We start from the raw sequence: 14,870 nt of genomic DNA, 5'->3' as shown, positions 1-14,870 counted from the left end.
TTAAAATGTTGAGGAGTTTTTACAGTAAATAATTTCAGATTAGCTGTATCTACTTTCAGTTGTGTTTCTACTACCTTGTGTAAAACGTCAATGTTTATTAAGGTCATGCATTTTTTTAAAGAGGGCAAGAGAATGACAATATTTTACTTGTCTCAAGCAGACACTACTGATTGAAGAAGGTAAGATTTACCTCACTAAATCAAGTCCTTTCAATCTTAAGCAATGGTTTTTAAATGCCCCTGCCCCTCACACCGCTCCCCGCCCCTCACACCGCCCCGCGCTCCGCACGCCTCCTCTCACACCACTGCCCGCCTCTCATACCGCCCTCACACCGCTCCCTATCCCTCACACCGCCCTCACACCGCTCCCTATCCCTCACACCGCCCTCACACCGCTCCCTACCCCTCACACCTCTCCCACCGCTCCCTACCCCTCACACCGCCCTCACACCGCTCCCTACCCCTCACACCGCCCTCACACCGCTCCCTGCCCCTCACACCGCCCTCACACCGCCCCGCGCTCCGCACGCCTCCTCTCACACCACTGCCCGCCTCTCACACCGCCCTCACACCGCTCCCTATCCCTCACACCGCTCCCTACCCCTCACACCTCTCACACCGCTCCCTACCCCTCACACCGCTCCCTACCCCTCACACCGCCCTCACACCGCCCCGCGCTCCGCACGCCTCCTCTCACACCACTCCCCGCCCCTCACACCGCCCTCACACCGCTCTCAGCCTCTCACACCGCCCTCACACCGCTCCCTACCCCTCACACCTCTCACACCGCTCCCTATCCCTCACACCGCCCTCACACCGCTCCCTACCCCTCACACCGCCCTCACACCGCTCCCTACCCCTCACACCGCCCTCACACCGCTCCCCACGTCTCACACCGCTCCCTACCCCTCACACCGCTCCCTACCCCTCACACCGCCCTCACACCGCTCCCTACCCCTCACACCGCCCTCACACCGCTCCCTACCCCTCACACCTCTCACACCGCTCCCCACCCCTCACACCGCCCTCACACCGCTCCCCACCCCTCACACCGCCCTCACACCGCTCCCTATCCTTCACACCGCCCTCACACCGCTCCCCACCCCTCACACCGCCCTCACACCGCTCCCTACCCCTCACACCGCCCTCACATCGCTCCCCGCCCCTCACACCGCCCTCACACCGCCCCCCGCTCCTCACACCTCCTCTCACACCACTCCCCGCCCCTCACACCGCCCTCCGCTCCTCACACCTCCTCTCACACCACTCCCCGCCTCTCACGACCACGTCCCGCCCCGAACCACATAGGGCGCTGCCGCTCGGGTCGGTTCGCGGTTTCCAGCGCGGTTCCGTGCTCCTGCCCTGCCCTACCCTGCTCGGTTCTCGGCGCTCCCGCTCCCACCATGGCGCTAAGGAGGGGTATCCCACCGGGCCGGCGCCATCCCGCAGGTAGGGGCTGGGGCCGCTCCGGGCGCGGAGTGAGGGGCTCTGCCGCCGCACTGTCCCCCACAGATGCAGCTGCTCCGCGGAGAGGAGCGGCAGTGTGGGACCGGGAATGGTGGAGGCGGGTCTGTGGTGCGCGGCCCGCTCGGCCCAGCGGGTCCCGCAGCCGCCCCATCAAGGGTGCGCTCGGTCGGCAGGTGCGGGGCTGGTGCCGCTCAGTGATCGCGAACGAGTTATTGAGGGATAGCGAGAGAAATGGGTTGTTCATGTTCAATTAAATGTCTGTGTTTAATCTTGCAGCCGTATCCCTCGCCTCCTGTAGTAATGTGAAGAATTTACTTCCACTCCACCAAGACCACCCTGCCCTGATATATCTCTCTGTGAGGCAGCCTTTGAGCAGCCTACTGTTCCAGCCGCCGCTCTGCCCGTGTGGCATCGGCTGTAAGGATGTAGTACTGGGATTTTAAGAGTATAGTAGCGAGAGTAGTAGCGCCTGTATTTGTTGGGGGAGCATGTAAATGCATACAGTGAAAGCAGCTCCTGGGCCCTCCCTTGAGGAGCCGTCACTACAAGGCTTTAAACCAGTTAGGGCTTCACCTCGGTTTATTAGGAGCAGCTAGTGCTTAAGGAGCACATACTTGTGTGTCTCCCCATACCTCTAAGAATTGTTTTGTTTTCTTGAAAATATTTTTTGTTAGGAGGTTTTTTTTAGCATGCTTTAACATGAATTTGGGATGTAAATAATTTTTTTCAGCTTGTCTCTAATCCATTCTTGGATTTTTATGTGTGTGTGTCAGGGACAGTTGAGCTGTACCTGAAAGGGCTTTTAAACCACTGCAGTCAGTGACCTGGAGGAGGTACTGGTCTTTCTGAACTTGCATGATAGTAAACTATCTGTTTGTGATAGTAAACTATACTGTAACTTGTAGACTTGCAGGTCTTGGTGAAGCTTATGTGTGACTGCAGTGGGGACCAGCTTGGCATGGAGGTAGCAGAATAAGTGGTTTCAACCATGTACTTAGTGACTGAAGTTCAGGTGGGCGTCTTTATTCTGACCAGTATTCAGCCAAGCTATCTTTGTTTTTGCTTGGTTTGTTTTTGTGTGGTTTTCTTGTTTGAGTTTTTTTGTTGTTGGGATTTTTTTTTTTTTTGGAGAGGAGAGCATAAAAGGGAATGTGCCTCCTTCCTTTCTTGTTTTATTTTTAAAATACATGTTTTTTAAAAAATGGAAAATAGAAAAGATTTTGTCACTTAACTGTTAGATTAAATGGCTAACAGGTCACTTATAAAAATAAAAAAATTGAGCTCTGTATTAAAAGTTTGATATACTTCTCTATTGCTTTGGAAAGCAAATTACAAAACAGCTTTGTGGTGCACCCCAGATGCATCTGTGTTTAACTCTTCCCCCACCATGGATGTGTGTGAGCAGGTGGGACAGCTGTTCCTAGTGGCTAGTTTCAAGTCAGTGCAGAGATAGGAAGGAAGACGGGTTATTTTTAATCACTCTAGATAGCATTGTTTTGTGGGCCTATTGGTAATAGACACAATTCCAGACTCTCCATGCTTCAGTATCTCTTCCCGTGTTGGGTGTCTCCTCCTTGCCTAGCTCCCGTTGTGCTTTGTGTAAAGCCTCATAGTGTTAAAATGTCTGCCTTTGTCTGGATCTCCTTGTCCTGCTAAATTAAAACTAGAAACAATGCTTGTATTTAGAAATTGCCAGTCGTGCATGTGAGGGAAGTTCCCAAACCAAAAGTTGTGGGTCTAGGTTCAGTTACCTTTTTTTTTTACCTAAATCCAAAATTTTAGTGATTTTCCTGTTTGTGGTTTGGCTAGTTCCTAAAAAGACCAGAGCCTAAAATCTGTGGGAGAACACCTGGGATAACTTGCATTGGGGTTCTGGGTGAATTTATATAAAGAGAAATGATGTCAAGAAGACGTCTTGAAAGATGCCAGGACTTTTTTTGTGTGATCTGGTTTGTTGTTGTTGATATTTGGTTTGGGTTTTTTTGGTTTGGTTTGGTTTTTTTACATACCTTGTCATCCTAGTTTGAAGATTTGAAGATGCCTCAAAGACAAGGAAGTTTCACACCTTGTGAGTTGAGGGTGTTTAGAATCTCAATTCTCTTTACTGGTAGATATTTGGAAACAAACGGTTGAAACTTTCATTTCAGATACTTTTCATTTTGCAGGTAGGCTGCCAGAAGGATTAAGTTCAGTCTAGGTCTCCAGCATATTTGCAGCTGTAAGATGATTGTGCAAAGAATTTGCTGCTTGTGCAGCAGTGTAATTAACTGTATTATGTCATTTTATAAAGAGAAGAAAAGCCAAGTCTAGCTATAGCATAACTCTGATATTGTAGTGCTGCTTTCGACATGACTGAGGGAGAATTTTTGTTTTTAAAATAAACCCACAATCAAGAAATACAAGGTCAGGAGTCAGATTTGGTAGACAATGGGTGTTAGTTACAGATGGATACAAATGCATTTCCCATGCTAGCTAGTTGAGTCATTCTAGAAATCTTTCCCCATTCCCTATTCTCTCCTGCCCCCAAATTTAAACTCTTGCCTTGATTGTTCACGATCAGAATAGGAGTCTTGCTGAGAGGAGAAGCAACTTGTTCAACAGCATGAGAAAAGAACACTAAGGTTGTTCTTTCTTACTTACTCACAGTTTTAAAACTTAAAATGCTCTCCTGAAGAGAGAGAAAGTATTTAAGAGAATGTTTTAGATAACTTTACATGTTCTTTGTTCAGAATTCAGTTTTCAGACATGCTTCAGAATGTAAATTGTTGTTGTTAGGTCACCTGTAGCTTAATTAGTGCTATTTAGTTTTGATTGGCAGATATGTTAATAAAATATAACTAACCATGTTGGAACACAAGATGAGTATGCATCTGGCTCTTATCTGCATTATTAGATTTATTCTGGAATACCCTGAACTAATCATGAAACCCTTATTGCTGTTAGTCACATTGTTCAAAATCCTGAAAGTGGTGGTGGTTTGGTTTTCATTTTTGTTTTTAAAATACAAGTGTGAGATGTAATAATTTCTGGGGAAGAATGCATATTAACATAATAAGGTGTTAAGGTTTAATATATGTAGCAGTGCCTGAAACCACTCTGATTCCTTGATTTTTGGTATCTGGAAGTTGATTTGAGTCTGCCACAACACAGAATTTTAAAGCCTTTGCTGCACCTCTTTGGCTACTCCTGTTTATGTGTGTGTACAAGTAAGGCATGGAGTTAAATACTGAAAGATTATTTCTGGTTAATGGTTTTCTGGAGAAAAAGTATTCTCTTCTTGGGTATGTAATGTGATATGTAATTCTGTAGCTGCTTTTACTTACATTTCACTTTCTTCTTGCAGTTAAAGCTGGAGGTATGAGAGTGTCTAAAAAGCAAGAAAATGGACCTGTTGAGAAAAGTACTAAACCTCCAGGAAAAGAAAAGTCAAGGTATTACAATGCAGGGCCTGTTCACCCCTGCCCTGTAGCTCAAGTTCATAGGTAATGATCTTTGAAAACAAAGAAAACTCTTATTCTACAAGAGTTTAATTCTTAAATTAACTTGTGCAATTACAATGCTGATATTGAAGTAAGTATTGATTTTAAAAAACTCCAAAACCCAACAACTTCAAAACCCAAGGACAGTGCCTTGCAATGAAAGGCAAAGGCTGAATCTCGTCTCTATTGTCATGTTTTATGGAACAGAAATTAAAACAATATATTGCATACCTCTGCCTAATAAAGGAGTAATTTCCAGTACAGTTATTTCCAAACAGTTTCCAGTGAAGTAGGAATGAACTTTAGGCTGTCCACATTCTGAAGGAAATTAAACTCACATCAGCTACCCCCAAGGAAGAGTCTTATCTCCTGTATAGGCTATACCCCCTATTTCAGTCTAAAATCTAATTTGGCTTTTGCTGTTTGCTACTTTATAAGGTTAATCAAGCTGTTTTGCCCCAGAAATGAAGGCATGCTTCTGTTTTGAATAAAGTAACAGCAACCAGTTGATGTAGTCGTTTAAACAAGTATTTTCTTGCAGCTTTTTCAAAGACTGAACATTTTTGTTAAATTCACGAACTTTTCTTCAATGTCACTTAACAAAAAGTTAAGTCAACCAATATAAGGATATGACAGTAAAATCTGAAAGACTTGTGATGTTCCTGAAGTTTTTTATTTGTTGTTGTTTTCTTCTGGGATTAGAAACTTTTTATTTTCACTTGTCACCAATTGTCTGGGTGTAATTTTGCAGCTGTCTTTTCCATAGTCATAGTTACTCGATGGTATAAACAGATCTTAAATAACTTATATTTGTCAGTGTAGCAAACTGTTGATTGGTAAATTGAAATGTCAGTAGGAATGTCTTGCCTGATCCACAGAATCATTAACTTCATTAAAGCAATATCTGCTTTTTCAAGGGTCATGTTTATGGTGTTTGGGGTTTATGATTTTTCCCTACTCCATTTTAAGCTACAGATGTGTCAGTGGATGTAATAGTATCATCAGAAGAATGTGCTGTCTGAAGTTCTTCCTGTTGTTGAAGTAATTTCATATCCACAGATTTGTTTATTTGTGGAATATTGGTAACATGGTGTTATTCACTAGAATATGGAGAATTTAATGGGATAATCTTGTGAAAAAGAAGTTCTTGCTTGACAAATAGTTGCTGTGAGAGGAAACACTCTCCAAAAGCAGAGGGTGATTTTTTTTTCTTGTGTCTGGGTTGAAATCAAAAAAACTTTTTGTAGATCAGGGTATAACTCCTCAGCTTCTGACAAGTTATTTCAGTGTACAAAAAAAAAAAATCCTTTTTGAGATAGTCAAGGATATTTCTTACACAGTGTTTTTGTATATCTGAATAAAATAGCATGTCACACAGATTTTCTGTTGTTCCATTCTGAAACACCATGCCCTTTTTGATATTATATAGTTTTCAATGTGATGAAAAGACTTAGCTCCAAACCCTAAATTTATATTGCAAAATGTTCTGTATGAAGTCTGGAAAATGAAAGTGACAAGTGCTCAAGTGTTTCTGTGAGATGGAAATACTAAACACGTTTTTCTTCTGCTTTACAGTGCTATTGTCAGTTTTGCAAAACCTCAGAACATGGGTGTCTTGGTAGCAGAAGCACTGAACAAAGTAAGTCTGGAAGAAAAACTCAGTGTTTCTTCATAAATCTAAACATGAAAAAAAAGTTAAAAAGTGAACTTTCCTTAAACTGGTGTCTGGGAGTTGCAGGTTTTTCATCTGCCACTAAATGTTCTTGGGATGATTTGTTTCTGTAGTGGTTGTGTGGCTGAGCTGCTAGATGGCCAGAAATTACCTGGTCTTCTCTCCTTACTGATTCCTCTCCCAGTTACTGCGCCGTGCCCTGGGTAGTTGTGCATACCTGTAGAGAGAAGCACAGCCAGACAGTGAGGTGTGTCCTGCTTGTGAAGTGGCTTGATGCATTAGCTTTAGTGAAATATGGGGAAGAATTACCAGCAGCATGTGTCTGGCTGAACTGGGATTACAGTGCAGAACAAAACCTTGTCTTCAGTGCTTTATCCCACTGTGGGAATCCAACTTTTGTAATGGTCCAGCAAAAATACAGAGCTGTTTGAGGGAGGGAGGTGGCATGACTGGCAGGGGCAGGGGACACCAGGATGGTGATCCAATGTCCTGCTCTGTGAATGATCTCTGAGACAACAAGCACATCATGTCCTACTGCTGCCCCATATCTTGCTGTTTCATCTGAGGCCTGACATCACTCAGTCAAGAACCTTTTGACTTGTCTCTTAGGAATAACATGGGATCCTGCAAAATCTTGTATCCCACAGCTGCTAATGGACCCTTCTGTTTATCACATGCTTACAGCTCCTGCCCTGTGTCTCAGGCTGCTGGTGCAGACTCACACCTGCCCTTTGGAAGAGCTGACTTTAGAAGCAGCTCTTTGGTTTGCATGGTAATCTGAAGATCTGATAGTTATCTCTCTAGGTTCCTCGTCCCTAGAGCTCAATAAAACATCAGTTGCATATTTGCAACACAAGCCTTTTATCAACACTTGTGTTTATATCTTTAGCCTGTAAATCTTGAATTTCTGCTTAGACTTTTTTAAGGAGAACAGATACAACTCATCCTCTTTCTCTTCCATCTGTCCTCATCTCCTCTGTTCTGACCCACTGTTTCCTTCTCCTGTTGGTTTCCAGAATCTTGTATATAAAGCTTCCTTGCTATTTTAGAATGTGATAATTATCTACTGTAATAATGATGATTTTGAACCTGGGAAAATAAGAATTTGATTCAACTTACTGTTAACTCTGGCATACTGATTATTTGCTGTGTTTTCCTTATCTTGGAAGCTCATTCTATGAACTGCTAAACAAGGGAAGAAAAAAAGATTCAAAAATTCCCTAAAGGAAGTCAGACTAATGTCACTTTGAAAACAGAAATTATAACTAAATATGCCGAGTTACTGTGATTGTGTGTATTAATGACTTGAACTTTTTGTGGGTTTAGGTTTTACTGCTTCTTTTAAACTACTTTAATAGGATGAAATACAGAAAGAGAATAGCTGAAAATCTATATTCTATCACAACTTTTTTTCTTCCCCCTTTAATGTTACAGATGAGCCACAAAATCCATGCAGCAGCATTACAAGTGGCTCACCAAAAGCCGCAGCCTACTTTGGAGAAGTTCATATTGCCTAAAAGAATTTACATTATTCAACAGCCACGGAAATGTTAAGATAATCATTGAAATACTTATGTTTACTTAAAAGTGAGTTTCTATTTCATATAGCACTTAGCACGCTGTGGTGAAGTGCTCAAAAGCTATGTGCCTTGTATCTTGCTGTGTTTCTGTTACTGACAATAAAATATAAGAAGAGTTACTAAATGTACTTAGGATTTATTACAATATCATGGCTTCTGTCTAACCTGTTACTGGTATATAGTAATTACTGAATGCCAAAAAGTCTAAGTTTCACTTACTGTGTGAGTTTTGAGTGTAGGAATGGAAACTGTCAGCCCTGTTGTTTTGGGTTTTTTTTTAGTTTAATGGTAGCAAAGCTGATGTGAACTTGATTCTAAGAAAGCGGGTCATGACTGAGACATGGGGCTTCATTCAGTTGAACCTGAGGTTTTCCATGGTTAATGCATGCCTGAGACTTGCTGCATGATAAGTAATTCACAAAGTCCTGGGAAGGTTTCCAGTGCAATGAAAGAAGTATTTTTCACTTGCATTTCTTTCTGTAAGAAAACCCAGCTCCTCTGCAGGGATGCAGCAAGCAGGAAGAACTCAGTGGAAACAGTCTATTTGAACCTATTTGGGGTGGCTGAATGAAGGAAGTACCTGACTTGGAGCTGAACCCTTGGCATAGGAGGGCAGGTAGCAGGGAGGAGACAAGGTGCAGAGAATGCTGTGACTGCAGTTTGGAGTTAGAGTTGGTAGAATGGGGTATGAGACTTAGCACTGACTGGTAATAGTAGGGATGTGAAGGGTCAAGCTTAAAAAGGGGGAGGAACAAGTGTAAATCCCAGTCCAGGCAATGTCCTTGAGCCATCACCTGCTTGCAGTGACCCCAGGGACAATAGAGAGAGCTAGAGGATAATAAATAATGTCCTGCTATTGAGATTTGGTTGTGGAGCTCCACTGATTCTGAATTTAATTCTGCTATGACTATATTTTTTTTTTTATGGTAGTGATTGCAGAAGAGTATTGTCCCAAAACTGGTTCTTTCACTTTTTTGGTGTGCAAGAAATTGATCCCCATACAGAGTGGAGGTTTTTGATTTATGTCTAGTTGTATGCAGAAGGGAGTGCTGGGTGGTGAATTGTCAGAGCTGGCACGGAGACAGACAAGGCAGGCACACCTATAGGTTACAGTCTCAGGTCAAGCAGATCTTACTTCACTCCATGGTTAAGTTGCTGTTAGCTTCTCCTCTCTGTTTCAGTCTCAAGGTATAGTGTTCCAAGAAGTCATGGTATGTGCTCAGTAAGCAGTGGGCTCTTGGTGGGCAGAGGGGGCTGAGCTAAGGATGTGCTTTTTACTATTTTAATTACGATATAATGAGGAAAGTTCATGGCATGGGCAAGTTCTCACCACAGAAACAGTCAGACCGGGGGGTTTGTTGGCCCATCATAATAAGGTCCTGAATAAGAAGGGTGTGATCTTTTTATTCTGTCCCCTTCAAGGACCTAGGACATAAATTTTCTGTTTTCTACATTCCTGTGGCTGTTTCTCCTATTGCTTTGTTCTCTATCATATTTGGAACTTTGCTCCTGTTATTCATCAATTCCCCACTTCCATATGTATGATTCTTCTTATGCATATCATAAATCTCACTTTGGAACTATCACATATTTTCATGAAAGGAACCACAGGGCTGACAGGACCTAAGTCAATTGCTTCGTGATTTCCCAAGTGCAAATACATAGTGCTGCAATTAAGACAAAATATAAGAGGGGTAGTATTAGGAGAACAACAAGGTAATACATCTCATTTAAACTCCCTGTAGTGATGGTAAGTGACCATCTGAAAAGTGTTCCACTATCCATGTGCTCTTTCTCACTTCACTTGTTCCAACCCTTGTGTGCTTTCCACATCATGATGGACAGAAATCAAAGTATTTTATCCATTCTTCTGAGCTTGTTTCAGTAGTTGTTGCAGCTCATGATGCTATAATAATTTTCCTTACTAAAGGGCAGCAGGTCTTGAATCAGCATATAATTATACTGCAATAGCTGATAAAATGTGACAGAAGCTGAATAACTGAAATCCCACCCATCGATTTTGGTGTAATTATTAACACAAACATTAGACTAATTATCTGTATCTACAATAAGGTTATCTACAACTATGAAGCCGCAGAGTGTTCTCATATAAGCACGTTGTTTTCAAGTATATAAAAGTACAGGTTCATGAGCTTCATCAGGATGGATTCCAAAATGACAAACACTATTCTGGGTCCAGACAAATGTCAGGGCTTTGGTGTTAGCGCACGAGTGAGTCCCTGTTCCCATGCAGTGCATGTGCTAGCACTGATGGATTGCCATTCCCCATGGGTCCTTGTCCTATGCCTGGGGTAGCATTATGATTCAGGCCTAGTGCAGTGGCTGAGTCATGGACACAGAGGCATCCTATATGGATTAGCACCAGCAGCGTGCTGTTGATGGTATTATAGGTAAAACTGACTAAATGCCACCAAGGCTGTAGTTCCTTTGCAAATTCAATCATTATTCCAAATTACTTTTTGAAGTTCAGTGGGTAAAAGTGCCTTCTTCACCCTCTCTTAAAATTGCTGCTTCTGCTGTTGATTCTATCCACAACTGAGCTCAGACGTAGCTAAGAGGCAAAGAACCTTCACCTTTGGTTGCACCAAGTGCCTCTGGGATCAGCTGTGCGCTCACTCATTGATTCTTTCCTGCTGAGGCAATGTATCACATAAGAGCCATTGATTAGTTTCTAATGCTGATAGAGAAGATGACAGAGGGTGTTGCAATTTGCTTAAATCACTTGTGGTTGTGCTCAGGTTATTTATAAGTAGTTCAGCATTTGTACAATTTAAAACTCCCAAGTCCCTGTGGTTCCAGTCACGTCTCTTCTTTTTCCTTTTGGAGAAGTGGGGATTTGCCCACAGTTAGCCAAGCTAACTGTCTTGCATGGGAAGCACTTAAGAATGGTGATCACATTGATTTAAGTGTAGAAATATTAACCTCCATTATTAGTTCTATTTGTTTAAGAAACCAAGGTCAATTAAGCAACACTTTTTGCTGATCTGCATTTATGGTCACATGGTCCAATTTAAAAAATTTGTGGGGATTAAATTTTCTCATCCTTTTTGACTGGACAGATGTAGGTAGTTATTTTGGTTTCAATAATACCAACCTTGAGTTTAAATGTTAGTCCCACATTATGGTGGTCCCAAAGGCATATAACGAAAACAGATTTAACCAGAGTAACATTATACCAGCAATCCCACCTTTGTTGGCACAAAATTTCAAGTCTTTTGTGCTTGACTATGAAACACTGAAATCTTAGTGGCTTTCCCATGCATAGATCCATTGATCATTCTGCAGCCTATCGAATTTTTTCTTGGGTTGCTCCTTTCAAGAGAGGAACCTAACTATATCTATCCCAACCCTACCCATGTTCTAAATATGCTTCAGCTCCAGGCATAACCAGAGTAGTGAAATTGTACACAAAAATTGTGTACTTAATTCATGCTTAATGTGAAAGGTGATACTCAAAAAATGGTTACACTGTCAATGAGGATTCTTTTTAAAGTGCATTTTCCACATGACTGCAGTGGAAAGCTATTGCAAACATATGAGATATTCCCTCTAAAATCAAGGGGTCCTGCGAAGGTTACCCAGAGTTAAGTGTTGCCATTTAACACTAATGTCTGCATCTTTTCATCCATCCATCCATCCATCCATTTTACATCAAATGTAAATACCCTTGTGTTGATTAAAGATTAAATTATGATCACAGGAGGTGATGATTAGTAGCATATGCAATAAATAATTTGGTTACACCTTGAATAAATAGAAGAAATTAAAATAGTGCTTCTCCTTTGAAGACAACTGTTTTTTATCTCTGGTTCCATAACTGAATGATAGCTATTTGTGAAATACTCTCAATGTTATGCTGGACAACAGCAACAATATACTTTATGGGTGTTGAAGTTGTAGGTATGGGATTTGGAAAACAGTCTGATTTTGTATGTTTTATAGCACACTTCTATTCCCCAGGCTGGCTCTATGGCAATGAATATTGATATGAATGTTAGGGAACAAACAGGACTTGAGTCAAAGCTGTCCATGTGTCAAATGACTGACTATCCGTGCTCTCAAAGCCAAAAATAGCACAGTGCACTCTAATGTATTGATGGCCAATACATGCTCCCTATACAAAGAATATTAATGAAATCTTTAGAATTCTAATCTTTCTGCTTTTTGTTTCTGAAGAAAATCAATAACTAGTGAAAATTTGTAGGGCCTGATTCTGCAGGCCTTTATGAACAACACTTTGTATGAAGCTGAATGTTACTTAACTGTTTAAAACAGTATGTTCAGGGAGGGGGGATGTGCTTGGTATAGAAGGGAGCTGTAGTAAATGCCTTTTGTGGCATAAATCAGGTCATACAGTGATTGCTAAGGATGGAACAGTTTATTACTATTAAACTGTTAAAAAGCCCTGGGCACTGCTCTGTGCAGTGCACATTTGGCAAGTGCAGCCCCCAGAGGGGAAGTAGGTACATTCAGTAACTTGAGTTTCTGGCAGGACCGTGTCTGTGGGCAAACAGGAGTTCTGCAGCTGTGCTCAGCCCATGTATCTGAGCTACATTAGCCCTCCCAGCCCAACAAATCCAGGTGTGCCCTGCATCAGTACCCGGCTCTGTGTATGCACAGCACTGCTGCAGGGCGGTGGGGGAATGCCCAGTGGCGTGCCAGAGCAGGCTGCAATGGAAAGGATCTGCAGGTACTACCTGGGTAAAACTTTCACATGTCAAAACAGGTCCAGACAAGAAGGTAGGAGGTCTAGTTTTGATAAGCTCTGCTTCATGGGTTTGCTTAATGTAGAGCAGGTACAATCTCCTCTTCTGCTATGAATCTTGCAAAGCAGGAAATTCTGGCAAGTGTTCTGTTCCATGTCCTGCTATCAGGTGGTGTCCAGTTTGTGTTTGCACCATCGTTGATGACACTGTGATGAGGCTGTTGTGCCTTCTGTTGCAGGGAGTTTATTTTACTTAGTTCAAGCCTTAATACTTAGCTTTCATTATTTAAATATGAATTGCCACCAAATTCAGCACATAAAGAACAAATATAGTAGGTTTGCCAGGAAAATCAAACCGCTGCAGGAAGAGTGTTTTCAGGCTTTTCATGGACTATCTCAAACAATGCAGACATTCAGCAAGAAGGACATGATTTCAGGAAAGTATTTCTGCTGCTGATCTTCATTTCACCATGTTGGAGGACGCAAGGTTGGTTAATATGTAGTTGTTATTGCTGTAGCTATAATAACCCTCAAAATACTTCACAGAGATGGGAAACCAAGGGATAATGAAAGCTGTGAAGAGATTTCAGTACATGTTGGTTGGTTCAATGTCTTTGTCAGCTTGGTAATGTCATATGTGCTGTTTGATGGCCTGAGACACATGTTCTGTTGGACTTCTCTGCAGGGAGGAGTTTCCTCTGGGGCAAGGAGGAGTGTCTACCCTTAAGCACTTGGCACTCCTAGGTTGGGTGGTGCTGGACAGAACTGCTTGGGAATTTGGGACTGTGCAGCTTGTCACTGGTCTAGCAGGAGTTACAGTATATAGTGTTCAGGGCACAGACCAAGGCCTGAAACTGAGACCATGGGATTCCTGACTCTTGTGTGAAACTGCAGCAGATGAAATGGCAAAGAAATTACACATGGCAAAACTGGGTAGTTGCAATAAAACAGAACTCTAGCACAAGACTTAATTTTAATAAACAAATATTAGCTGTTGTTTAAAGCCTCTGTGTGTTCCAGGATGTACTTGTCCAGCCTGTTCCTCTCTAAGTGGTATGCATAAATCTGCAAATAATTTCAAGCACAGTAACCTCTGCTGGTGTATAAGCCCCAAAAGTGGTACATACATAAGCTAAATAATTTACTGAATTCACCTTTAATTCCAGCATAGATGACTATATTCCTACAATGTAAAAAAAAACCAAAACAACAAAACAAAACAAAAACAAACAAACAAAAAAAAACACATCAGTGGTCCAATCAGTGTCATCTGCCATACTCGTATTGTTCCTGTTGTGTGCAATTCCCAAATTCCCATGCCATGTTCCTAGGAAGGCACCTCTTGGTTTGGGAAATCTTGCTGTTGTTGAGGACTCTTGTTTCCACATGTTGTCATTCCTCCTCTTCCCTCCTTGCACCTTCTCACTGCCCTTTCCTCCTCAGCCTGTGCAGGACAGGTATTTGCAGCTGGTCAGGTGGCTGGAGGGATGTGCACTTTTACAGAATGTTTATGGTTCTTGTCATACAGGGCCACAGATCCTACTCCTGGTCATTATGCCACTTTTACTCAATTTTAGTGAAAAACTTCTGGGTTATATTATTAGCAGAAATTTCAGTCCGACACTTCATTTGTAATGGGCTACAAATGTTTAATTCATTCTGGAATTGAAGAGGACTGTCACAGCTCTGAAGTCTGAGTATTGCTGAGTGTCCAGCTAACAGGGATTCTCCAACAATTCTCCAAAAAGCAATTTTATAGACGTCTGTAACTCATATCAAGAGTAGCTTATGCAGTATCAAGGGATATTAATTATTATATGTGTACAAGATTTGCCACAAGAGGTTGCTGTATGCCTACAGCTTGTTCCAGCTCTGCCTGCTGAGCTGCCCTCAGAAATACAGCTGTTTTCTGCTAAGGAGGTATATTTTAATCTGCTGGAAAAGTTT

General features: G+C 42.2%; 1 protein-coding gene across 1 annotated transcript; it reads left to right on the top strand.

The window, feature by feature from the left end:
- Positions 1 to 1,229: 1,229 nt before the first annotated feature.
- On the top strand, positions 1,230 to 8,308 carry DAPL1 (death associated protein like 1). The gene is made up of 4 exons (XM_058839982.1): positions 1,230 to 1,448; positions 4,810 to 4,897; positions 6,521 to 6,584; positions 8,052 to 8,308. Exons 1-4 carry the CDS (start codon positions 1,403 to 1,405, stop codon positions 8,169 to 8,171), a joined length of 318 nt encoding a protein of 105 aa, XP_058695965.1. The 5' UTR covers positions 1,230 to 1,402; the 3' UTR covers positions 8,172 to 8,308.
- Positions 8,309 to 14,870: the final 6,562 nt, after the last annotated feature.

This window comes from Poecile atricapillus, chromosome 5, assembly GCF_030490865.1.
Source record: "Poecile atricapillus isolate bPoeAtr1 chromosome 5, bPoeAtr1.hap1, whole genome shotgun sequence".
Lineage (NCBI taxonomy): Eukaryota > Metazoa > Chordata > Aves > Passeriformes > Paridae > Poecile > Poecile atricapillus.
The sequence above is the reverse complement of the archived record's forward strand: the minus strand, read 5'-3'. Positions and strand labels throughout refer to the sequence as shown.